General features: G+C 45.4%; 1 protein-coding gene and 1 long non-coding RNA gene across 4 annotated transcripts; one reads left to right on the forward strand and one right to left on the reverse strand.

Annotated features, from left to right (window-relative positions):
- Nucleotides 1–17: 17 nt before the first annotated feature.
- On the forward strand, nt 18–14700 carry GRP (gastrin releasing peptide). 2 transcript variants are annotated; one of them, XM_027769066.1, is made up of 3 exons: nt 18–190; nt 6268–6504; nt 14291–14700. In XM_027769066.1, the coding sequence occupies exons 1-3, from the start codon at nt 52–54 to the stop codon at nt 14359–14361; spliced, it is 447 nt and encodes a 148-aa protein (XP_027624867.1). In that variant the 5' UTR covers nt 18–51; the 3' UTR covers nt 14362–14700. The 2 variants fall into 2 exon arrangements, with proteins under 2 accessions (XP_027624867.1, XP_006140000.1); XM_006139938.2 differs by having other exon boundaries at nt 6268–6485; nt 14291–14690.
- Nucleotides 9769–19910, reverse strand: LOC106733890 (uncharacterized). Of its 2 annotated transcripts, none has more exons than XR_001369741.1 (3): nt 19829–19910; nt 19519–19668; nt 9769–9925 (listed from the first exon to the last, which is right to left on the reverse strand). It is a non-coding gene; the product is annotated as an uncharacterized LOC106733890 (long non-coding RNA). The 2 variants fall into 2 exon arrangements; XR_001369739.2 differs by lacking the exon at nt 9769–9925 and adding an exon at nt 14832–15169.
- Between the last annotated feature and the right edge of the window lie 5180 nt (nt 19911–25090).

Genomic DNA, 25090 nt, shown 5'->3' on the forward strand with positions numbered 1-25090 from the left:
CCGCGCGCCCGCGCCAGCCTCGCCGCGGCGCTGCCAGGGCTCGCCCGGACCATGCGCGGCCGCGAGCTCCCGCTCGTCCTGCTAGCGCTGGTCCTCTGCCAGGCGTCCCGAGGACCCGCGGCCCCGGCGCCCGCTAGCGGAGGGACGGTGCTGGCCAAGATGTACCCGCGCGGCAACCACTGGGCGGTGGGTGAGTGTCCTGCGGGCGGGACCCGTCTGTCGGGGCGGACCGGACCTGCCTCCCATCTCGCAGTTTCCGGCCCCGGCTTTCGGAGCTGGGTTTGCTCCGACCCTTGGATAGAAAAACCAGTCTGGTTTTCTTAAAAGTCCATCCACCCGTCCCCATCCCGGAAAGCCCATCAGTCCCTCCCCAGCTGCGGGCCGGCGGGTGGTCCCTTTCCCGCTCGCTTCCAGTCGGTGCGTCCGGGTCCTCCTACCCAGGGCCCCCTAGCCAGCGCGCAGCTCTCCGGAAACCAGGGCTCCGCGCACCTCTCCTCCCCTCCACACCTACCCAACACTTTCTGCTGTCCGCCTAGCCCCGGCCCTCTCTAGCAGTTTGCTCTCTGAATAACTTTGAGGAGCCGGGTCCCCCGAGTGTGTCTGCGAATCCTGATCCACCCGGGCGGCCTCGAATCCGACCCGCGCCTGTTCAGCCCCAGACCTCGCCTTCACGCCCGGCAAAGCCACAGGTGTGGGGACCTGGGGCTCAGCAGCGCAGCGCTCCCGCCCTGGCTTTCAAATCCGTACCGGCTGCAGCCGGTACAGAGCCTCGGGGCTGCCCGTTTGCAGAGCCTGGGTCCTGCCCGTTTGCGACTCTCCTCTGAGTTTTCTCAGCCCTTCCCTTCCCATCGCAGCGATATTCGACCCTTTTTACCCAACCCTCTCTTTTCGGCCCGCCGGCTCAGCGTTTTGGGAACCATGCCCGCTTTCCAAGCTCACCCCGGCCCTCTGCCCAGTAGTCTCCACTCTTGTTTCGTTCCCTAGAACCATGGCTTCACCCTCCCGCTCCCGTCCTCAGCTCCTTTCCCCTTCCCTTTGCCAGCAGGCCCTAGACTTGGAGAGTTCCCTGTCCCGGTCCCCAGGACCCAGGCGGCGACCACAGCTACGCAGCGGGTGGAAAGGGCGCGGGTCACCAGGGATCTGCCGAGCGCAAGCTCAGCTGTGCGCAACGGGCAGTCTTGCCGCGGTCCTGCAGCCTGGCGTTCACTGACACCCACCTCCCCAACCTACTCCTCCGACCTCGGCCTCGAGTCCAGCGCCCTTAACTACCACGCCACCTGCCGGCCCCAAAATAATTCTTAAAAAAAGAAAATTACTATGACAGCATCTACATCCAACAGTTTTTTGTGTACTGTTGTGTCTGAAGTTCTCCTCCATTCTTCTTTAGGGATTTTGGGTGTGCGTGTGTGTGCGCGCGCGCGCGCACACACACACACACACACACACACACACACACGGGAGGGGTGCAACAAGTTGGTACTTGCTAATTCACATATCGACCCATCTCGGGTTCTCTGAGCAAGATTAGGAAGAATTTAGGGGAAGGGACAATGCTGAAACTGTTTCCTCTGTTCCTCTGTGTTGTGTGAGCTTTCGGTGGAGTCCGGACTTCAGGGCTGCAATAGAATCGCTTTTTGCTAAAAGAGTCATCTGCCAAGCCGTGAGAGTCCCAAAGAGAGGAATTGTATTGGCTGAAGAACCAGAGGAAGCCGGGAGTCTGGTGTGGAGAGGAGAGATTGGGATGCGTAAAACTGAGAAAGCCTGCATTTCAGAAATGAAGGATACTTACATGGCATTAAAGAAGACAAACCCAGACTGATACTTTCAACAAAAATGGTGTCTTCGGGCTTAGAACAGGTGGTCATTGTCTGGTCCCTGCTACCAACCAGTGGGCTGGAGAGGTGGAATGAAACTTGCAGATGTTTTTTTTCTTTTTTTGGAGAAGTTTTTGCTATAGGGCGCGTGCGCTCGCCAGAAAGACAGAGAGAGACAGAGACAGAAAGTGAGAAATTACACACACACACACACACCCATGGCTGCTCCGCAATCCCTCCTCCATTCTCCTCTCGGGATCTTGGGCACGCACACACACGCACCCACAAGCACCCGCCGCCATGAGTTTAAGCCACTGGATCAGAGACTCGAACCGCGGTCAACTACATGAGAGTCCAGCAACATAGCCATTACACTAACTGCTGGTCCCAAACTTGTAGATTTTTCAACCACTTTTTACTCATCCATATTTTTGTACTAAAAGGGCTTATAATGAGGTAGCCCTTGCAAGCCAAAGGGAGGCACACAGAGGTAGCTGGGAAGCCAGCATCAAACCATTTCTGGTATGAACCCAGCCAGCCAAGGATTTGCTGTACTTCTGGGCACTTCTGTCTCTAGGTATTTAGGGTGGCTGGCATTTAGTCACCCTTCAGAGCGGTAGTGGGCATTCCTAGCCCAACAGCAAAGTGACCGATGGCAACCCCAAATACCATCTTATTTATTGTCAAATACGTCCTTTTCTCTTGTTCTCCCTTTGCTGTGTGTAAACGAGCAAGAGCAAGTGAGAGAAAAGGGTAAAATGAGAGCTCCAGGTTAGCCTAAAATGGCAGTACGGCTGAGGAAAAGTTTGCTTTGGGTAGACATGCCCACTCTTGAAATCTGAGCGTTGACAAGGATGAATGTTGTCAGAATTTAATTTTCGCTTTCAGTTATCCCAAGAAAATCCCTATCCTTTTCAATCACCAAAGACATGCAGTTTGGTTTTTTTTATATAGAACGAAAGCTACATATTGCAGTCCACGAGGAAGCTGTCGGCACCCGTTTGCAGACTTGTCAAGCCGGTTGCTTCTTCCAGCTGAGAAAAATATGGTGAGCCAGTGGAGAACAAGTTAACGGCTTGAAAACTTAATACATTCTTAACTGCTTGATGTTCATGGCCCTGTTTTGTTTGTGCAATGAAAATATATGTCAGCACTAACAGTGGTAACTGTACCTCGGGCTCCCATGAAATCCTCCAAGCCGTGACTCTAGCTGAGACCATGTCCCTGGAGGTTGTGTTCAAAAACTCCAGTATCCGCTACAACACGGCTCGATATTATTGTGTCACTCCAGAAACCCTGAAACAGAGTTTAAATGTAGCTTCAGAAAAACCAGTTCTCAGAAGTACTCAACATTTTAATATATGCCTTCATGTATATTTTCCTGAGTTAGGGTAGTTTTCAAGTTTTGACTTCAAGAAAATTCATCCGTGTTTTACACCAGCCCTTCAACGGTACCTTTCACTGACTCAAAAGTGCAAAAGCTTTTTCCCCCCTCTGAGTAAGGTTTTATTTTTTAAGTGCCTGTTTTTTTGTCTATGCTGAGATCTCCATTATTGTAATATGGACACGTGACAAATGATGATGAGAGAAGAGGTGGAAGTGGGCCTATCAGCCGTGTTGCCATGGAGATGATGATTTGGTTGACAGTAGCCAGCTAAGTGAAGTAGGACCCAGAGAGTGTGTGCTTCCCTGGGATGTTATGGAAATGGCGTGTTTCTCTTCATTACAGTGTGTGAGTCTAGGGATGGGGAGCTGAAGATCCACCCCCCTATAGGAAAGGTGCCATGAAACTTCCAGATTTCATTCCAGAATCAGAGGGTGTCATCAGGAGCGATGTGAAATCGACCAAGAATGGAGTCCAACTTTTACCCTTTAGAAAAGTCCTCAACATTACCTGGGCTTGACAATGACGAAGTTCTTACTTGTACAAGTATCTCCATCACTTTGCCGCTTCATTGGCAATAACTCCTCTCTCATTTCCAGCATCTTAATTAGATAATAGGTGGTTAGGGAGGGCAAGAGTGACCAGGGTCATTACTGGCAGCGTCAGGGTTCTAATCCTGCCTCCCACGCCTCATAATTCAATTTCCTCCATAGAAATCAAGCTGAATGCATCACTACTTCCTGGAAACCTGTGCAACCACATGGCCGCTATGGCTGGGTGTGAGGTTATTTAGTGGATACCCAGGCATTGGTCCTTCAGGATCCCAATCCTTCGGTTGGGCCAGTACCGTCAAGGGGGTTTTGAAATTGTGTATGTGTCACAAGCCCCTTGGCAAGTGCTCATCCTGCATGCAGTAACCGCCATCTGAAGGCTCCCCACCACTCGCAGAAGTAGTTTTTCTGAGTCATGATATACGGATATAGGATCCCCATCCCTTCTTACAACATTAGAAAGCCTTTAGTAGGCCTTATCTCTATTTACATACCCAGGATGATGAGAGTCTTACAAAGTTAAAAGACACTTCGAAGCAGGAAAATAGAGTGGAGCCCAGACTCTGAACTGATTTTAATCCTGGAGTCTTTGCTTACACCTTGCAAATCCCATTTTCACCAAACTTACTATGGTATGGCTCAAACGTGACATAGCCCACACTTAAACAGGCCGTACGTTGTCCAACACAATACACATGGAAGTGATGCAGTCGTTGTAAGGGGGTTTTGTTGGTGGGGAGTACATCTGGAAAAGGTCCTGTTTTAGTTCTAAGTGTCTGAGGATCTTTCGCATATTATTGTCATGTTTGCCTCTAATGCCAGTCAACACTGGAACCAGAAAGACCTTTTTCCTGTGCACTTTAACTCAAAAACACTATGACTTTCTTGATATTATAAATTCTGAAGTGCTATAAAGCCCAGTTACAGGCAGATGGAGAAAATCAACTGAAGAAAGTAAATAAAGTAACGTGAGTACATTTAAGCCATGGACTGAATATTAAGAAAGCAGACCTTGAGGGACCAGCAGTTAGCGTAATGGCTATGTCGCTGAACTCCCATGTAGTTGACCATGGTTCGAGTCCTAGACCCAGTGGCTTAAACTCATGCCAGGCGTGTGTGCATGTGTGCCCAAGATTCTGAGAGGATAATGGAGGAAAAGGGATTGTGGCATGGCCATCCCCCCGGGAGATGATTTCTCGCTTTCTGTCTCTCTGTCTCTGTCTTTCTGGCGAGCACATGAGCCCTATAGCAAAAACCTCTCTAAAAAAGAAAAGAAAAGAAAAGAAAAGAAAAGAAAAGAAAAGAAAAGAAAAGAAAAGAAAAGAAAGAAAAGAAAAGAAAAGAAAAGAAAAGAAAGGAAAAGAAAAGAAAGCAGACCTTGGAATCAGCAGGTGGTGTGGTGATTAAAGTACTGAATTCCCACATGACTGACCATGGTTCAAGCCCCGGATCCAGTGGCTTCAGAGTCACTCCAAGTGTGTGTTCATGTGTGTATGTGAGCCCAAAATTCTAGGAGAAGAATGGAGGAGAAAGGATAGCAGTGTGGCCAACCCACCAGTGGGGTGATTTCTCATTTTCATTCTCACTGTTTCTATCCCTCTCCTATAAGCACACACACCGTGACAAAAACTTGAAAAAAGAAAAAAAAAAAAAAAGCAGACCTTGAACTTCACATCCACTTCCGACCCTATGTTGCCCTCACTGACATCCATGAATATCCATGTTTTTAGTGGTCTGACTTCCTTAACGACAGCTATTATTTATTTACGTGGCAGGTTAACATCCGCAAAGCTATTGATAGCCTTTCACTGATCAGTTCTGACACCCAGGAGGAAATTCTGCACTTATGTGTCAAGAAGTGTTAGTCAGAACTTGTTTTCAACTTGTTTTTCATTACAGTCTTCACAAACCATTTCAAGGTGAAGTTCCTAGACTCAATCTCAGCTAAAATTTTGTGAAAGTTTAAATGAAAAATCCCTCTGGTACATTTGTATTACAGAGGAAAGGAAAGTATCGTGTTTTTTCTTTTTTTTTTCCCCACACACACAAAGAAAGCACTGAGACTTTTATTTTCAACAGCAATTCAGAACTGGCCGGGGAAGACATTCAAACGCTATCTTTCAGTTAGGAATAGAATTTGGTGCACACTGAATTGATGATAGAATTTGAGATGCGAAGGTTCCTGAGGTTTAATGCAGTCCCACCTGTTCATTGTACATTTGAGAAAATGAAAGACCGGGAATGTGAAATGACTCGGCAGAGGTCACCAGGCTCGTGAGCGGAGGTGTTGGAACCCAAAGCAGGGTGGGCTGCAGATAGCAATTCAGTTCCAACTCACTGCACATTTTGAACAGGGAGCAAAATCTGTCTTTTATGAACGCCTCATGATAAAATGCTATTTATTCTGCATTTGGGGGAAGTACACAAACATAATTGGTGTCCTTTTAAATTTCGTGGTCCAGCCATTCCCCTCAGTTAAATGTGTGGCGTTCTGTTTTGTCTGGCTTTTGTTTTACAGGGCACTTGATGGGGAAAAAGAGCACAGGAGAGTTCCCGTCTGCTTATGAGGGAGGAAGCCTGAAGCAGCAGCTGACAGAATATGTTCAGTGGGAAGACGCTGCAAGGAATTTGCTGGATCTCATAGAAGCCAAGAGGAACAGAAGCCCTCGGCCACCTCAGCTCCTGGGCAATCCCCAACCTATTTGGAATTCAGAGAAGAGCAGCAACTTTAAAAATGTAGGTTCAAAATGCAGAGGTAACACAAACACACTGGAGAGGTGGGCAAGATGTTTCAGGGCAGTTGGGAAAGGTTTCATCAGGGAAAAATACAATTGCTTATATCGTAAGCCTCCAGTGCCAGTTTATGTGGCTAACGTGACTGCATGTTAGCCAAATAAGTAGGCAGTTCCCATGCTTTCTGTCTGTCTTTCTTTCTATTTACTTATTTTTACGTAATAAATTATTTTGCCTCTTAGCACTTTAGAAGGGCATTGGGTCCAAATTCCATTTTTAGGGATTTTATTAGCAATTGTGTTTATTTGTAATTGCACAATAATTCTTTTAAAAAGAATTATTTACTTCTTTAATTCCATTTGTTATTATTATTATTACTTTAATTTGACCAGGGAGAGACAGAGAGAGAGAAAGGGAAAGGGAGAAAGCAAGCTGCCAGGTGTGGGACTCAAACCATGGTCAGTCATGTGGGAATCCTGCGCCTTTAACCACCATGCTGCCTGCTGGTCCCTAATTGGATTTTTTAACTGCCAGTTTCTATTGGAATATTTTGATAGTGAGACCATAATTTTTTTGAGTAAGTCTCTGTGAGTCTACAGATATATTTAGTTTTGATGAACACTAGTAGAAGAGCCTATTCATAAGTTTTTAAAACTTTTTTTAAAGTTTATTTCATGGGAGAGGAAGAGAGAGAGGCACCTCAGACAGGGTTTTTAATTTTTTTTTTTAGTATTTTATTTTTTAGAGTGTTTTGCTATAGAGTACCTGTACTTGCTGGAAAGACAGAGAGAAACAGAGAGACAGAAAGCGAGAAATCACCACTCCCCCCCACCCTGGGGGATGGCCACACCACAATCCCTTCTTCATTCTCCCCTCAGGATTTTGAGCACACACGCACATGTGCCTGGTGTGAGTTTTAAGTTTTTGGGTCCAGGACTGAAACCGTGGTTGACTTTGTGGGAGTCCAGTGACCTCACCATTACGCCATTCACTGGTCCCCTATTTTTTTTTCCCAAAGAGCTATTTTATTTAACTTTATTTATTTATTTTAATTTGACCAGAAAGGGACAGAGTGAGAGAGAGAGAGAAAGTGAGAAAGCAAGTCGTCAGGCCTGGGACTTGAACCGTGGTCAGCCATGTGGGAGTCCAGCGCCCTTAAGCACCATGCCACCTGCCAGCCCTGGTCCCTATTTTTTTCTTAAGAGGTTTTCTTTAAGGAATGTGTGCTCACTAGAGAGACAGAGACAGGGACAATGAGAGGGAACATGAGAAATTGCTCCCTTGGGAGGATGGCCACACTGCAATCCCTTCTCCTCCATTCTCTTCCTGGGATCTTGGGCATGCACACACATGCCCAGCTTGATTTTCCAGCCACTGAGTTTGGGACTTGAACCATAGTCAGCCATGTGGAGTCCAGCTGGCCCCAGACAGGTCTTGACATGCTATGATCCCGCCTCCATCAGCAGCCAGCCAGCCAGGATCACTGACATGTGCATTTGCTCAGTGTGTTTCAGGTCAACCCAGGATCAGAACCACAGTCTTCCGTGTGAATCTGGCCCTGCAGACAGGATGGCCTGCTAACTGTGGCTGGCTCCTAGATGTTTTTAGAGCACACAGCCTTGGTTGCCAGCTTACATGCTAAGTCTATTGCTTCCCACTTTCTCCAAGACTACCTAGTTCAGGTCTCATCCTGACAGTTCAAAACTTGGTGAACATATGTAAGGTCAACTGACTCATCCTGTAGATGATTTTATAGAGGACAGAGAGCAATAATTATACCACATGAACAATGATTGGATACAAAGACAGTGAACAGGATAAAGGAGAGAACACAATGTATGTGGGGTCACTGGGAAAGTCATGATGCATTTTTACATAGAAAAACATGGAAAAATACATCCTGACTTTTCTGACAATCTAATAGAAAGAAAGCAAGGCTGGGACCAGCAGTTAGCATAATGGCTATGCCGCTGGACTCCCATGTAGTCTACTGCGGTTTGAGTCCCGGACTCGGCGGCTTAAACTCACGCCAGGCGCATGTGCGTGCGTGCCCAGGATCCTGAGAGGAGAATGGAGGAGAAGGGATTGCGGCATGGCCATCCCCCGTGGAGGGGGCGGGATTTCTCGCTTTCTGTCTCTCTGTTTCTCTCTCTGTCTGTCTGGCAAGTGCACACACCCTATAGCAAAAACCTCCCCCAAAAAAAAAAAAAAGAGAGAAAGAAAGCAAGGCAACTGGAAGTGAGGTAACAGTCACTAACTTTCAAGAAGTCTCTGTGATATGTATAATAAAAGTCAAGAGCTGGCCGGTGGCGTGGTGATTAAGGCAGCTGGATTCCATGTGGCTGACCACATGATTTGAGTTCTGGACCTGGCAACTTGAAAAACATGTCAGGCATGTGTGCATGCATGCATGCCCAAAATCGAGAAAGGAGGGAGAACTAGAGGAGAAGGGCCTGGCATGATCATAACCTGTAGGGGTGCATCTCCCTTTCTCTCTCTCTCTCTCTGTCTCTCTCTGGTGAATGCATGCACCCTTTGGCAAATTTTTTAAAAGACTAAAAAAGAAAAGGCAAAAATAATTGATGCACTAACAATGCTAATAATGACTGGTTTTACTGAGCACTTACTGTAATCCAAATACCGAGCTAAACGGTCTACCTCCAATTTCTCGGTTTATACTCACAGCCAACTTGGGAGAAGATTCTGTTACTCTCTCCATTGTAGAGGTGAGGACAGGGAGACGAGTCATGTAGCATTCGTCCATTGACGAAACCAGGGCCAGAGCCTTGCTCGGTTTGCCTCAGGCTATGCCATGTAAGGTATCTTGCAGGGAATGCTCCTTACTGAGCTGAAATAGGAAGGGTGCAGGATGCAGTAGCAGGCCTTGCTTCTGGCTGTTTCTGATGATAAATAATACTGCTTTTGGCACACAGAGCTGGGAGAGCTTGCTCCTTCGCTCTTCCATGGGTGGTTAACTCTGTGATTGATGGCCGCTTTACAGAGGCTCAGGGCTGACTTTGCCAAGCCTCAGCCAGCTTCTCTGGAGGCTTTATGTTTCACTGCCTTTCAGTTGCTGTGGATTTTCTATGCTAAATGCAAACTAAGAATTCATTAGTCTCATTAAGCCCCTAGAGAGAAAGTCTTATGTAGCTTTTAAACAGAAAAACAAATGAACAAACAAACAAAAAACCTTGGTTAAATCAACCAATACAGAAATACTGGGAGTACCAAACTTTCCACAAATCCCTGAGGGATTCTCTTGTCCACACCTGTGTGATGGGTGTTAGGGGCTCAGCTCCGCCCTTCCTCCATGGAGCATTCTCTGGGAGCTCAGTCAACAGTGACTGACTTCTCAGTTCCTAGCTGGCCATGCCTTTCTCGGTCACGTGCTTTGCTCAAGTTCCTGTATGTAGGTATCCAACAGCAATACCTTTCTCCTTTGTCTGAAGAGTAACAAATATGAAAAACTCTTGAAAATAATCTTCATAAACATTAAAATGGACTTGTCCTCATAGTTCATTCATAAAATACTCCCCCAACCAACGCATGCAATCAAGTGATTAGTCTAAGTGCCTCATTTTTGAACCATACAGCAAAATCCAGTTTAAGTTGTGTTATTCTCTGAAACTGGATCTGTGTATATTTTTCAGAAGTATTTATTTAATTTTATTTATTATTATTTTTAAAATTTGACCAGAGAGAGAGAGAGAGAAAGAAAGTAAGAAAGACACCAGGTCCAGGACTTGAACCATAGCCAGCCAATGTGGGAGTCCAGTGCCCTAATCACCATGTCACCCACCGGCTCCTGCATTACTTTTGAATCTTCTAAAAAAGTCAATTCCTTTCTCAAAGTTCAAAAGTGCCCCACCATATTCAGAGTAATATTCTATAAGTCTCAAAAGCAATTACAAAAGAATATGAGTATTCAAAAAGTTTGTGGAAATGGGATTAAAGTATGAGTTTAATTTGGTGCAAAATTTTTGAAATCCATACCCAGTTTTTCATAATATGCATATCCATGAACTTTTTGAAGACCTCCCATAACTTCAGAAAGCTCTCTGAGCAGCAGTATTATAAGATGATTGAGTGGGCAGCCTTGGAGAGTGACTGCTTACTGGGGATACTAATCTCAATGCACGCTGATGAAGGTCCTCTTTTTATATGGTCACATTTCTGCTCTTTGTAATGCATTGTTTTTCCTTTTACAAAGTTAATGAGCCCATCCCATTTCTTATGACCTCAAGAATAGTTAGCTATTGCACACATTGGTACCATCCTTTTGCATGTGATTTCCCGGGAACATGAAAAACAAATTCAACAGTTAGCTTAATCTTTGCAGAGACCAAAACAATTTATTACTTCTCCTGCTTTGGAAATTCCACCTTAATGAAAGTATGTTGCTATGAAAACTGAAAACATCTTACAATGATCTTATTCAAAGAGAGGAGTGTCAAGAGAGTTGTTTTATTAGAAATCCATATATTTCCCAGTGTTAGAGAGAAGTTTAATAACAGCTGAGCACCGCCAGAATTAGCAGCAGACATTTTCAGAGGCTGAAAGACTTCTTAAAATTAAAAACTATCCGCTTGGGGTTAGCAGGTGGCGTGGTGGTTAAGGCACTGGACTCACACATGGCCATCCATGGTGTGAGTCTCAAGCCTGACAGCTTGCTTTCTCTCTCTCTCTTTCTATCTCTGTCTTTCTCCAGTCAGCATGCATGCCCTGTAGCACATTTAAAAATAATAATAATAATCAAATAAATAATTCTTTAAAAGCCACACAACTCTCTAATTGTGCTCTTCTAGCCCATCTTAGTAATAAAACATTAAGTCCTGTTGCCAGCTCTCCCAGAGTTGTAATTTTAAACTCTGAGCATTTCCTATGTGCTGATGACAAAGATATTTACTTAATTCAAAAAAGATTTATGTCATGTGCTTGGAATCTAGCCTACTAATGGGATCAGCAGTTAGCGTAATGGCTATGTCGCTGGATTCCCAAGTAGTCGACCGCGGTTTGCGTCCCGGACCCAGTGGCTTAAAACTCACGCCGGGCATGTGTGCGTGCATGCCCAAGATCCTGAGAGGAGAATGGAGAAGGGATTGCGGTGTAGCCATCCCCCCTGGGGGTGATTTCTCGCTTTCTGTCTCTCTGTCTCTCTCTGTCTGGTGAGTGCACATGCCCTATAGCAAAAAAAAAAAAACAAAAAACCTCTCCTACTAATCATGACCAAAGGCTCCAGAACTGTCATGGCAATTATGGCTAGGAATTTTCAGGTCAACCAATTACTCGTTCTTGTAACTGGGCCCTTCTCACAAACGTCTTGATCCTATTTTGCATTTAGTGGAGGTTTTACAGCATGGTTTCTATAGCATGGGGCAGTATTCAGAGCAGCTCTAGGGCCTGATCCACAATCCTGGCTGTGGCTGTGGATCGTTCTGAGTTTTGATGAAGGCTAAGTTGGTCTTCTGGATCCCTTCTATGATTTGGACCAAGTCCATCATTCTTGGCAGCCTTAGGTTTTTCTTTGTGTACAGCGGACATGAAGGATGGGGGGCTGGAGGTGAACTCCAGAGGCTGCTGTTGGAAGAAGTTCGTGTTCATAAGTTCATCCTTACTTGGAAGGGGTTACTCTTGTTGTCTATCAGATCAATACAGAGACTAGAAAGGCTTTGTGTCTTAGTATTTGAAATACTCCAAAGGGAGCTCCTAGTATAGAAAAAGTAATATATAGGGCTGGCTGTGGCATGGTGGTTAAAGCAGCTGGATCCCACATGGCAGATGGCATGGTTCGAATCGGACCCCTGTGACTTGAGAAACATGCCAGGCACATGTGCATGCGTGCATGTGTGCCCAAATTCCCAAAATGAGGGAGAAATGGGGGAGAAGGGATTGCAGCATGACCATTCCCCATGGGGACTGCTCTCTCTTCTCTCTCTCTCTCTCTCTGTCTCTCTCTGGTAGGTGCACCACCCCACCCTGGCAAAAATTTCAAAATAAAAAACAAAGAAAGAAAGAAAGAAAAAGAAAAAGAAGAAAACATCATACAAAGATAACCAATAACCTTTGTTTTACCCCAACAGTTGCTATGAAGGCAGAAGCAGGTGAAACCAGCCCCCACCTCAAATACAGCTGCTCCCAGCCCCAGCCATGGACTCTCTCAGTTCCCTTGGTCTTCCTAGGTTCTACAACTCTCCTTTCCCCTGTAGCTTTACTTCCATTTCCTTTAGCCAAACCTCTCACATTCAATATTTTGAGCCAATGGGGGGGACTTCTGTGGATTTCTCCCACATCCTCATCTGGTTCCTGTTACGACCAGTGGCTCATGTGGCAAGACAGAGGGGGCCCATAATAGCACAGTCTGAGTGCCTGGGGGAGCACAGAGCTAATTGGCACGTGTGAGGATCAGCCTCCAAGCCCTGGGCTCATTAGCGCCTGGGCAGAACAGTTGCGTTGCAGAGCAGGTAATAATTTACCTGAGAAGAGCAATAGCTCCTTTATTAGAAATGAATCTCTGGTCTGGAAGTTGGAGAATCTGAATTGCCAGAGGATCTCAGGGAGAGTAATAAGCTCTACTCTGGCTGAAAAGTGTTTCTCGTCTCAGCGGGTAAAGGGTGCTGCGTGGGACAGGGAAGTATTTTTAAATTACAACTACTCAGCCTTTCTTCAGTCCTAGTTAATTTGAGCAGAAGCCAAAACAAGCGAACCACAATAAATTTAGACTTGGCGGAAGCCCAAATGAACTCCTCTCCCAAGTTGCCCGCACTTCCAGCATTTACAGTTACAGGTTTGTTACACGCAGTCGTGTGATTCAGACCCTAGCTTTGATTTGTGTAATGAGGCGTTGCCAAAGGAAGCAAGGTAAGAATTGAAATTTCACATCCCCTGAGTCCCTCTACTCAGCTGCCACCTAGTCATAAATTCCTGGGATAACACGTTTCATTCCCAGCATTAGCTCAAACATGCTAAGTGACCAAGTCAGGGTATAAATTAAGCTGACATAACAAGAAGACCTCAATGGGAACCGGCAGTTAGCGTAATGGCTATGTCGCTGGATGCCCACGTAGTCGACCGCAGTTCGCGTCCCGGACCCGGTGGCTTAAAACTCACGCTGGGCGCATGTGCATGCGTGCCCAAGATCCTGAGAGGAGAATGGAGGAGAAGGGATTGCGGCGTGACCATCCCCTCTGGGGGGTGATTTCTCGCTTTCTGTCTCTATGTCTCTCTCTGCCTGTCTGGCGAGCGCATGCGCCCTATAGCAAAAACCTCTCAAAAAAAAAAAGGAGAACAAAAAAAATGAAGACCTCAAAATAAAGGAGATCAAGGAAAAAAAAAAAAAAAAAGAGGGGCCTGGCAGGTGTTGGGGTGGTTGAGGCACTGGACTCCCACATGGCCAACCACAGTTCAAGTCCAGGACCTGGTGTCTTGCTTTCTCATTTTCCCTATCTCTGTCCCCACTCTCCCCCCCACCTCTCTGGTGAGAGAATGTGCCCTATAGCAAATTGAGAAATAGTGATAATAGTAAATAAAATTAGATAAATAATCCTTTAAAAAAAACAAAAAGAAAAATGTCGACGTTAATTTCTCTCTTGGGTGACAGCTGTGGTTCTCAAACACTACATACTCAGAATCCCCTGGGACTCTTGGGCTCCATGCCCAGAGTTTCCAGCTCAGTAGGTCTGGTGTTGACTCAAGAATTTGTTACAAGCTCCGGGTGATGTTGATAGTTTATTGGGAGTGAATTTACTTCTCGTACGAGACTTGAGCAGCACAACTGTGCTGTGTAACTCTTTCTGATTTTTTTTTTTAAGTTGGTAGACTCTCTGCTCCAGGTTCTCGGTGTGAAGAAAGGAACCCCCAGCTGAATGGGCAAGGACAGTGACAGCCTCTCTCAAAGGAGCGAAAACTAAACCCTTTAGAGACTGAGTTCTACGAGCACCGATTCGGCTGGATCATCGGCAAGATCTCCTGTGTGTAAAATACTTAACCGTCGTATCTTTTCACCCTTGACTAAATTCATGATTTTCAAGCAACATCTTCTGGTTTGAATGTGTTTGCTGTGAAGAATGGTCCCCAAAGAGTCTTCCAATGAATGCTTTTCACCCAGGCTATTCATTGATCAGATTCAAGGGCCCAGTATTTTACAAGTCACGATAAAATCTGAAATATATTGTTTAAGCATTCATAATAAAACCTTAAGCACATTGTCCAAAAGGCATGCCATTCTCTTTACTCACTAATTACCTCAGGTTGGATTTCTAGCTCTCTCCTGGGAAGTCCACTTGCTAAATCTTTGCTGTGACTTATAGACTTTCTGGAGGTTCATACTTGTTTTATTATTACCATCACATGGGCTAAGTTGAAGACAGAAGTCACCCCTTGTTTAATTAATTTCCATTTCTTCAGACTTTACCATGGCCAGGTATTTTGCTGGTGTTATTGATACACTTCTCGTAACAATCTTATAATCTCAGAATTATCACCCCATTTAATAGATGGGGAAACAAAGGGTCAGAGAGGTCAGATGACTTACTTGCCCAAGGTCACACAGTAGATGGAAGCGGGATTTTCTTTTGAACCGCATTTTAAACCTCTCTTTCAGTACGATTGGAGCCCAGCAAGTAGCACTGTTTCTTCAGACTTTCTATGCCAGCCTGTGATAAGTAGTGTTCAGTGCCGGATTCAGCCAGCTGCATGACAAAATGATAAAGATGAATTCAAGAGATTTCCTTCCATTTTCTGAGAATGTGGCCTGGTGGCTTGTTAACACACACTGGTTCCATTTTTATCATGACATTTCCACATTAACAGATTTTGAAGCTTCTTGCCATATGTTTAGATTTTCTTCACTTAGAGAAATCACATTTAAAACTGTGAAGAGATTTGTCTTGCTCTGTCTTGTCAAAGAACCACATAAGATGGGATGTGTTTCTTCTCATTTCTCTTAAAGCTCTGTTGATTCAATTTATATAGAGCCAGATCAGGCAAAATTTGCAAAATGTTTTCAGTGTCCTACCATCTTCCTCGTCACGGCCCCTGCTTCCCGTTAAGGAACCTTCCAGAGCCTCCTTCCCAAGAATTTCATCCTGAGCCTTGTCAACTAAAGCCTGCCATTCAGCTAGCGATGACAAGGTTAGCCTCCTCAGAAGGATTTGCTTCCTAGGAGGAGACTCATAAAGATTAATAAAATAAAAAATAAAAAGGCCCAGCCTGGCGACACAGTTGAGACGAAATTGAACTATGATGCCGGGAGCCACATGTCCAACTCTGGGTTCAGATCCCCAGGTTGACCTGAAAACACATCGGACAAGTACATGTGTGCACCTGAAATCCTCAGAAATGGAAATTATTGAAAAAAAAGGGATGGCCAGGGCCAGCGACTGTCCTCAACCTAGCCCGTCTGTTGGTGATAAGAATGCTAGAGGGCTGCGGAAAGGCTGAGATCTTGACAAGGGTTCTCTCTCACTCTCTTCCTCTCTTTCTTGTTAAAAAGAAAAAGCTCTGGGTGCAGGGTTCTAATGAAGCATTTCAGGCAGGAAGAAGAACGACCCTGGACATAGCAATGCTGTTAGAATTACCCCATGGGGACTGCCACTCCTCTGCCATCTCACCAGAGCAGGCTTGCGGCCCTGTGTTTTAGCGCAATCCCTTCCCCCCCATGAGTTCTGACTGAAAGACAGAAACAGCTCACTGACATGTTTGACCCTTGTAGGGTGCCTCTATTCCAAGCCCAGGTCAAGATTAGGATTCCTTTCATCGAGAGATCCTTCATCCCTACAGAGACAGCTTTCTCAAGCTTGTCCACAAGTAGAGTGACATCCCACGTCTGAATGTGCCTATTGGGTCAGGTCATTTTCGGCTGTGTATTACAGCATCCATCTTGGCTGGTTTAGGTAGGAAAGGGGAAATTTATGTGAGGATATCAGACAGAGAAGAGCAAAGAAACGATCTTAAGGGGAAACTCACCTTGTTCAATACTCAACCCCACGATGCCACTGCCCACGGCCCACTCCCAACCAGACTCATACATGGCTCTGTCTGATTGGTGGAAACTGTCATATGCCTGTATCTAGCTACAAGGGCAGCTGGGAAATGTAGTTATCAAGATTCCTCTCTGGGAACATGGGACTAAAATCATAGGATCTTCTTAAAAAAAGAGAGAGGGTGTTAGAAAGTTGCCATCAGTCCCAAATGATAGATGTTCCCTCCCCTTTTTACTCCAAGAAAAATTTCCTCTTTGATTTCTGCTCATTCCTACTCTAGAGAACATTTGGCACCAGCCTGGGACCCTGGAAAGCTTAGAAGCTTGGTGGCGTTTCTCTGTAGCACACAGGCCAGGTGTGCATGCACAGCGAGGAGAGAAGACTGCTTTTAAGAGGAGATAATATTTTTAAATCCTTGTGGCAAAGCAAGGTAATTAGAGCAAGAATCCAAAAGGGAAGAAAGCAATAATAGCCTTTACATTTGTTCTTTTTAAAAACAATCTTTTTTTTTCTCTTTTAAGTGCTACAGGGTGGATTGTTCTGGGTAATTTGGCAGTCTTTGCTTATGATCAGAGGTTCAGCAACACATTAAACAGGCATTTCAAGCAGAGCAGTACAATTTCTAGCCTCAAAATGCCCACCTTTCTGCTCCTACTGGGAGCATTCAATCGCCACAGAGCGTGTGAACCTGGCTGGGATGTGTGGGGAGTCATCTAAACAGAATTGGGGAATTGCATTATTTCCTTCTTCAGATTCAGACACAGGCTGTTTTCACCAGGCAATGCAAAATAACTCTTCAAGGGAGACCCACAATGTTGTAAACTATTGCCATTCCCAAAACCAAAGAACGGTGCTGCTCATGTACACTAAAAAAGCATTTCAGGCAGGAAGAAGAACGACCCTGGACATAGCAATGCTGTTAGAATTACCCCATGGGGACTGCCACTCCTCTGCCATCTCACCAGAGCAGGCTTGCGGCCCTGTGTTTTAGCGCAATCCCTTCCCCCCCATGAGTTCTGACTGAAAGACAGAAACAGCTCACTGACATGTTTGACCCTTGTAGGGTGCCTCTATTCCAAGCCCAGGTCAAGATTAGGATTCCTTTCATCGAGAGATCCTTCATCCCTACAGAGACAGCTTTCTCAAGCTTGTCCACAAGTAGAGTGACATCCCACGTCTGAATGTGCCTATTGGGTCAGGTCATTTTCGGCTGTGTATTACAGCATCCATCTTGGCTGGTTTAGGTAGGAAAGGGGAAATTTATGTGAGGATATCAGACAGAGAAGAGCAAAGAAACGATCTTAAGGGGAAACTCACCTTGTTCAATACTCAACCCCACGATGCCACTGCCCACGGCCCACTCCCAACCAGACTCATACATGGCTCTGTCTGATTGGTGGAAACTGTCATATGCCTGTATCTAGCTACAAGGGCAGCTGGGAAATGTAGTTATCAAGATTCCTCTCTGGGAACATGGGACTAAAATCATAGGATCTTCTTAAAAAAAGAGAGAGGGTGTTAGAAAGTTGCCATCAGTCCCAAATGATAGATGTTCCCTCCCCTTTTTACTCCAAGAAAAATTTCCTCTTTGATTTCTGCTCATTCCTACTCTAGAGAACATTTGGCACCAGCCTGGGACCCTGGAAAGCTTAGAAGCTTGGTGGCGTTTCTCTGTAGCACACAGGCCAGGTGTGCATGCACAGCGAGGAGAGAAGACTGCTTTTAAGAGGAGATAATATTTTTAAATCCTTGTGGCAAAGCAAGGTAATTAGAGCAAGAATCCAAAAGGGAAGAAAGCAATAATAGCCTTCATTTGTTCTTTTTAAAAACAATCTTTTTTTTTTTTCTCTTTTAAGTGCTACAGGGTGGATTGTTCTGGGTAATTTGGCAGTCTTTGCTTATGATCAGAGGTTCAGCAACACATTAAACAGGCATTTCAAGCAGAGCAGTACAATTTCTAGCCTCAAAATGCCCACCTTTCTGCTCCTACTGGGAGCATTCAATCGCCACAGAGCGTGTGAACCTGGCTGGGATGTGTGGGGAGTCATCTAAACAGAATTGGGGAATTGCATTATTTCCTTCTTCAGATTCAGACACAGGCTGTTTTCACCAGGCAATGCAAAATAACTCTTCAAGGGAGACCCACAATGTTGTAAACTATTGCCATTCCCAAAACCAAAGAACGGTGCTGCTCATGTACACTAAAAGAGGCTCCTGGGGCCCGCAGGTTGCGTGGTAGTTAAGGGTGCTGGACTCCCACTTGGCTGACTGTGGTTCGAGTCCCAGACCTGGTGGTTTTGCTTTCTCTCCCTGTGTGTCCCTCTCTGGTCAAATTAAAATAATTAAATAAAATAATTCTTTATAGATCTAAAAAATAAGCTCCTTCCTTCACCTGTCACAGCTTTGTGTCTTCCAATTAGTCACCTCAAAATGTTACTCAGATGAAACAAAGCATCTTGAGGGCCATCGGGTGGCATGATGGTTAAGCTGCTGGACTCCCACATGGCTGACCAAGGTTCAAGTCTTGGACCCAGTGGCTTTCTCACTCTTCCTCTCTCTCTGTCTCTCTCTGGCCAAATTGAGAATCATAGTAAGCAAATGACGTTCAATACATAATTATTTTTTTAAAAAGCATCTCTCCACGACCCCCCTTTCCTTCCATTCTACTTTGTCCACATATGTTATATAACTATGGCCTGGTGGTAAGAGGTATTAGATTGTTGGGACCAGCAGGTGGTGTGGTTAAGGCGCTGAACACTTCCATATGGCCAACCATGGTTCAAGTCCCAGACCTGGTAGCTTGCTTTCTCACTTTCCCTCTCTCTCTCTGTGTCTCTCTCTAGTCAAAATAAAGTAAATGAATAAATGAGAAAAAATAGAGGTGTTGGACTGTTACCATGCCTGGGCTGAGAGGGCTTCCTGAGCCTCCTGATAATCTAAGGAGCTCTCCTAGTCCAAAGGAAACTCTAAGAGCCCCCAGGAAGAGAATGAAAGCATTTTTAGTCTGTCTACTCTCTGACACTATAATTATACCCTACCCTTTCCAAAAGTATCACCTGGGTTCTCTACTTCATCTTGGATGGAGGAAGGTGGGGCGGCTTCATTCCATTTATTTCAGCGATGCAGATTTATCATCAGAGACAAGGGTCTCTGTCTTTCCACTCCTCAAACAGCATTTCATACTTGTCCTGGAGATGTCTTCTCTCCTGGTCAAAAGATGGTTGTTGGAGTTCCAGTGTCACATGCCGACATGAAACCATTCAGAGGAAGAAGAGGGACCCCTTGGAAGTCGTCCCCCAGTGGCAGCCAGGTTACATGTTCACCCTACATTCGGCACTAATGAAGGGCACAGACAATGGGACTGACCTCACCCAATTAGGGTTCACCAGTGGATTGAGTCGGAGAAGAAACAGGAATGAAACAAAATCAAGACCCTCCCAGTAAGGAAAGAACGAGGCATAATTTGGCATGCACACCCAACAGCATCTGCTACAGGTGTGCATTGTGACACGCTTCTTTTCCTGTGACCTCACACAACCTTGGTTCTATCAGTACACAATTAACACTTCCATATGGCCAACCATGGTTCAAGTCCCAGACCTGGTAGCTTGCTTTCTCACTTTCCCTCTCTCTCTCTGTGTCTCTCTCTAGTCAAAATAAAGTAAATGAATAAATGAGAAAAAATAGAGGTGTTGGACTGTTACCATGCCTGGGCTGAGAGGGCTTCCTGAGCCTCCTGATAATCTAAGGAGCTCTCCTAGTCCAAAGGAAACTCTAAGAGCCCCCAGGAAGAGAATGAAAGCATTTTTAGTCTGTCTACTCTCTGACACTATAATTATACCCTACCCTTTCCAAAAGTATCACCTGGGTTCTCTACTTCATCTTGGATGGAGGAAGGTGGGGCGGCTTCATTCCATTTATTTCAGCGATGCAGATTTATCATCAGAGACAAGGGTCTCTGTCTTTCCACTCCTCAAACAGCATTTCATACTTGTCCTGGAGATGTCTTCTCTCCTGGTCAAAAGATGGTTGTTGGAGTTCCAGTGTCACATGCCGACATGAAACCATTCAGAGGAAGAAGAGGGACCCCTTGGAAGTCGTCCCCCAGTGGCAGCCAGGTTACATGTTCACCCTACATTCGGCACTAATGAAGGGCACAGACAATGGGACTGACCTCACCCAATTAGGGTTCACCAGTGGATTGAGTCGGAGAAGAAACAGGAATGAAACAAAATCAAGACCCTCCCAGTAAGGAAAGAACGAGGCATAATTTGGCATGCACACCCAACAGCATCTGCTACAGGTGTGCATTGTGACACGCTTCTTTTCCTGTGACCTCACACAACCTTGGTTCTATCAGTACACAATTTCAAAATTAATCACTGCTATTAAGTGGAAATCTTCTCAGTTTTATTCCATCCGCTGATGCTCAGGGTTTTTTGGATCGCTTCAAGACCACAAGTCTTTAAGAACAAGAAATAATCTACATCGCAGGCTCAAAGTACTAACGATGTGATTAAGTCGCCAGGCTGTGCCTCTCCTTGGCGTTTCTCTCTTCCTTTACTCCATTTTTCCCTTGCCAGGCAAATGGCATTACTGTAACAGCATAATTGCTGCTCTGACTCCACCGCTGAAATAAACAGAAATGAGAAGGAAAGAGAGAGCTTCAAACTGAGTTGCCCTCTGCCCGGCAGTTTCCTAAGATGTTCAGCTAGACTTCTGAAATGGACAGGCTGAGGTTGAACATGCATTAAAGACAAAACAAACAAACAAAAGACAACAGCAACAAAACAGCCCAACCCAGGCTGTAGAGCGGGACCTGGGATAGACAGAGAAGAGAAAAGAAAATAAAAGGAGAGACGACTTAACTCCATCGTCAGGAACTGGCAGCCTGCTTGTGGACGTGCTGTTCATTTGGGCAAGTCTTAAAAATTAGAATTAGCCACAGACTTTTAAAACTCAAGGGATTTTTGGAGTTAGCAGGTGGCATGGTAGTTAAGGTGCTAGATTCCCATATGGCCGACCGTGGTTCAAGTGTCAGACCCGGTGGCTTAAAATTAATGCCAGCCATGTTTGTGTGCGTGTCCAAAATCCCAGGAGGAGAATGGAGGAAAAGGGATTATGCATGGCCATCCCCCCAGGAGATGATTTCTCACTTTCCCTCTCATTGTTTGGCAAATACACATGCCGTATGGCAAAAAACTAAAATAAAAAAAAAAAGGATTTTATATAAAACTCCAGGTTGCAAAATTAGAAGGTCTGCTACTGAGCCTGCTTCCCCAGAAGGCGACCAGTGGACGAGACCCACTTTCTCAAAGTCCCCACCACACCCTAGCGCTCTACTGCATGCTTTGTTTCCATTGTCTGCCTGCCTGTTCTAGACATTTGAATGTACGATTTCATTTGATGACAGGGGCCAGGGGATTGTCCTGTAGTTTGTTCAACAATATTGTTTAAATTTCTGCTCATGCATGTGACTCTCCTGCTGTGTGTGCATTGTTTCAGATGGGGGTTGCCCACGTATTAAAAGATTCACTCCTCTGGCTAATTTGGAAGATTTGCTCCTTGCCAGGCTGGTTCCTGGAATAAGGAAGGAAGCTTGTCAGAAAGAAGCCTGTTGCAAGGCTACAATGCAACCCACTCTGAGACACTACTAGTGGGCAGTTCTCGGTGGGCAAACAGCCTGCACAGCACCGAGCAGAGGGTTTGAGAGGAGACCGTCTGTTTCCAGAGACTCATTTGCTGAGAGCACTCACTGTATCTTGAGACAAACTAAAACAATCTTCACTGAGACTAGATTCCCATATGGCCGACCGTGGTTCAAGTGTCAGACCCGGTGGCTTAAAATTAATGCCAGCCATGTTTGTGTGCGTGTCCAAAATCCCAGGAGGAGAATGGAGGAAAAGGGATTATGCATGGCCATCCCCCCAGGAGATGATTTCTCACTTTCCCTCTCATTGTTTGGCAAATACACATGCCGTATGGCAAAAAACTAAAATAAAAAAAAAAAGGATTTTATATAAAACTCCAGGTTGCAAAATTAGAAGGTCTGCTACTGAGCCTGCTTCCCCAGAAGGCGACCAGTGGACGAGACCCACTTTCTCAAAGTCCCCACCACACCCTAGCGCTCTACTGCATGCTTTGTTTCCATTGTCTGCCTGCCTGTTCTAGACATTTGAATGTACGATTTCATTTGATGACAGGGGCCAGGGGATTGTCCTGTAGTTTGTTCAACAATATTGTTTAAATTTCTGCTCATGCATGTGACTCTCCTGCTGTGTGTGCATTGTTTCAGATGGGGGTTGCCCACGTATTAAAAGATTCACTCCTCTGGCTAATTTGGAAGATTTGCTCCTTGCCAGGCTGGTTCCTGGAATAAGGAAGGAAGCTTGTCAGAAAGAAGCCTGTTGCAAGGCTACAATGCAACCCACTCTGAGACACTACTAGTGGGCAGTTCTCGGTGGGCAAACAGCCTGCACAGCACCGAGCAGAGGGTTTGAGAGGAGACCGTCTGTTTCCAGAGACTCATTTGCTGAGAGCACTCACTGTATCTTGAGACAAACTAAAACAATCTTCACTGAGAATCTTACTGCATGTCTGGGGTCTGTGTGTCTGGACCCCAGATGGTCCCTCTCTGCTCAGGTTCACCCAGTTTTGTGGTGCTAACATGTTTGCGATGTTGTCTTATGACATGGTTATTGTAAAATAGATGATTATTATTTAGAGATTTTTGACTTCAAATACAATTTTTCACTGGTCCCTATAATGAGATCAAGAGGGAGATTGAACTTGCATGAAGACTTCAAGAAATTCCATGTGATTTTGTAGGTGACATGTTTTTTTTAAAGTCATGTGAAATAATGAAGTCAATAAGTGGCATGGTGGTTGAGGCGCTGGACTCTCACATGGCTGCCCTTGGTTTGAGTCCCAGACCTGGTGGCCTGCTTTCTCATTTTCCCTTTCTTCCTATCTCTCTCTGTCTCTCTGGTGAGTGCATGTGCCCTATAGCAAATAAAATCATCATCATAATCATTTTTTTTAAAAGTCACATGAAGTAAGAACCTCGTTTTAAAGAAAAAAAATTTTTTTTCCCATGAGGAAAAGAGACAGAGACAGCATCCTACAGGGTCTAGGCACAAAATTCACCCCCAGCCTCGGGCAGCCCAGATCATGGGTATGTGCACACCGGTGCACTCAGGGAGGTCTCCAGATGTGAAAGGAACCTTCCCATGGGAGCTAGTCACCCAGCACATCGAGTTTTACCACTATGCTACCACACAGCTCCTTAAGATTTTGTTTTGCGATTTTTGCTCCAGGGCAGGTGCACTCACCAGAGAGACACAAAGGGAGAAATCACCTCCCATGCGGTATGGCCACATGGTACTCCTTTCTTCTCCATTCTCCTCTTGGGATTTTGGGCACTGAGTACACCACCTGCAGTGTTTTCCAAGCTGCTGGGTCAGAATTTGAACTGCAGAGTTAGCCACGTGGGATCCAGCCCCTTAACCTCCAAACCACCTGCCCGCCTCTAAAGATTTTTTTAAAAATTCATTTTCTTTCTTTCTTTTATGAGAGAAAGGGGAGAGGGGAAGAGATACCCTCAATAGGGTCCCACCATGCTGCCATCCTCCCCCAAGCCTTGCAGCTGCCCAGAATGACAGCCCCATGGGCAATACGCAAGGACATGCCTGGTGTGGTTAGGTTCCAGAGTCCTGAACTACAGTATCCTGCAGTGTCACCCTACTGCCCGCACCACCATGGCTGGGCCTCAGTGTCAAGTGTCAGAGACACCAGTAAATGCCTGTGTTCAGTATTGGCCCTGGCGGGACAGCACCTGGGGCCTCCTTCTCTCCTGACTTCTCTACGGTCGATGACTGGGTCCTGGGCCTCGGGTGTGACTGGTCCCCCTTCTCCAGGCCATGTGGGAAGACTTTCTTCATTTTGGATTGACCAAAAGACATGGGATTAACTGAACAATTTGTCCCTCTCTTCAGAAGACATCCATTTGCACAAGATTCAACATTTCCCTAAAAAATGTGACTTCATTTACTCTCGTGGTAGACTCCTATTTGGTCAAATTTCTGTAGCACACTTGATTTGGAAGGAATGCTTTCAATTCCCTTTTACTGCATATATCAAAACAATTTCCTGTCGACTACTATGCTTCCTTTTACACATCTATCAGAACAATTTCCTGTTAACTAATATGAGATGTTTGGACTTGGGGTTTTAGTATGTTTTAGAGCAAATATCTAGGCACAGATTCTTCAGCTGAATACATCTGAGCTACACATTGCTCAAGTGATCCCAGATGCAGTTCCAACCAGCTGCTCCCTAAACAAGAAGCCATGTACTCCTTCTAACGGAAAGGACATTCGCTACAGGCATGTCGGCATGTCAGGTGACAGTCGGATTGCAATGGTGGCCCTGAGGATTGTCAGGGAAACTGGGAGCCTGGCCTCATTGGCAACGTTGCTGGATAAGTACACGGTTTCTAGGATATACTGAGGAAAGAAAATCTAAGAGGGTACGAGTTTATGAGGTGACTTGAGGATTTCTCTTCACGTTGATCTCAACATGACTTTGAGGATCAGGGTTTTTCAGCTGGCGTTATTGTTTCTGCTGAAC

The sequence above is a fragment of the Tupaia chinensis genome, unplaced genomic scaffold (genome assembly GCF_000334495.1).
Source record: "Tupaia chinensis unplaced genomic scaffold, TupChi_1.0 Scaffold000012_1, whole genome shotgun sequence".
NCBI classification, from domain to species: Eukaryota; Metazoa; Chordata; class Mammalia; order Scandentia; family Tupaiidae; genus Tupaia; species Tupaia belangeri.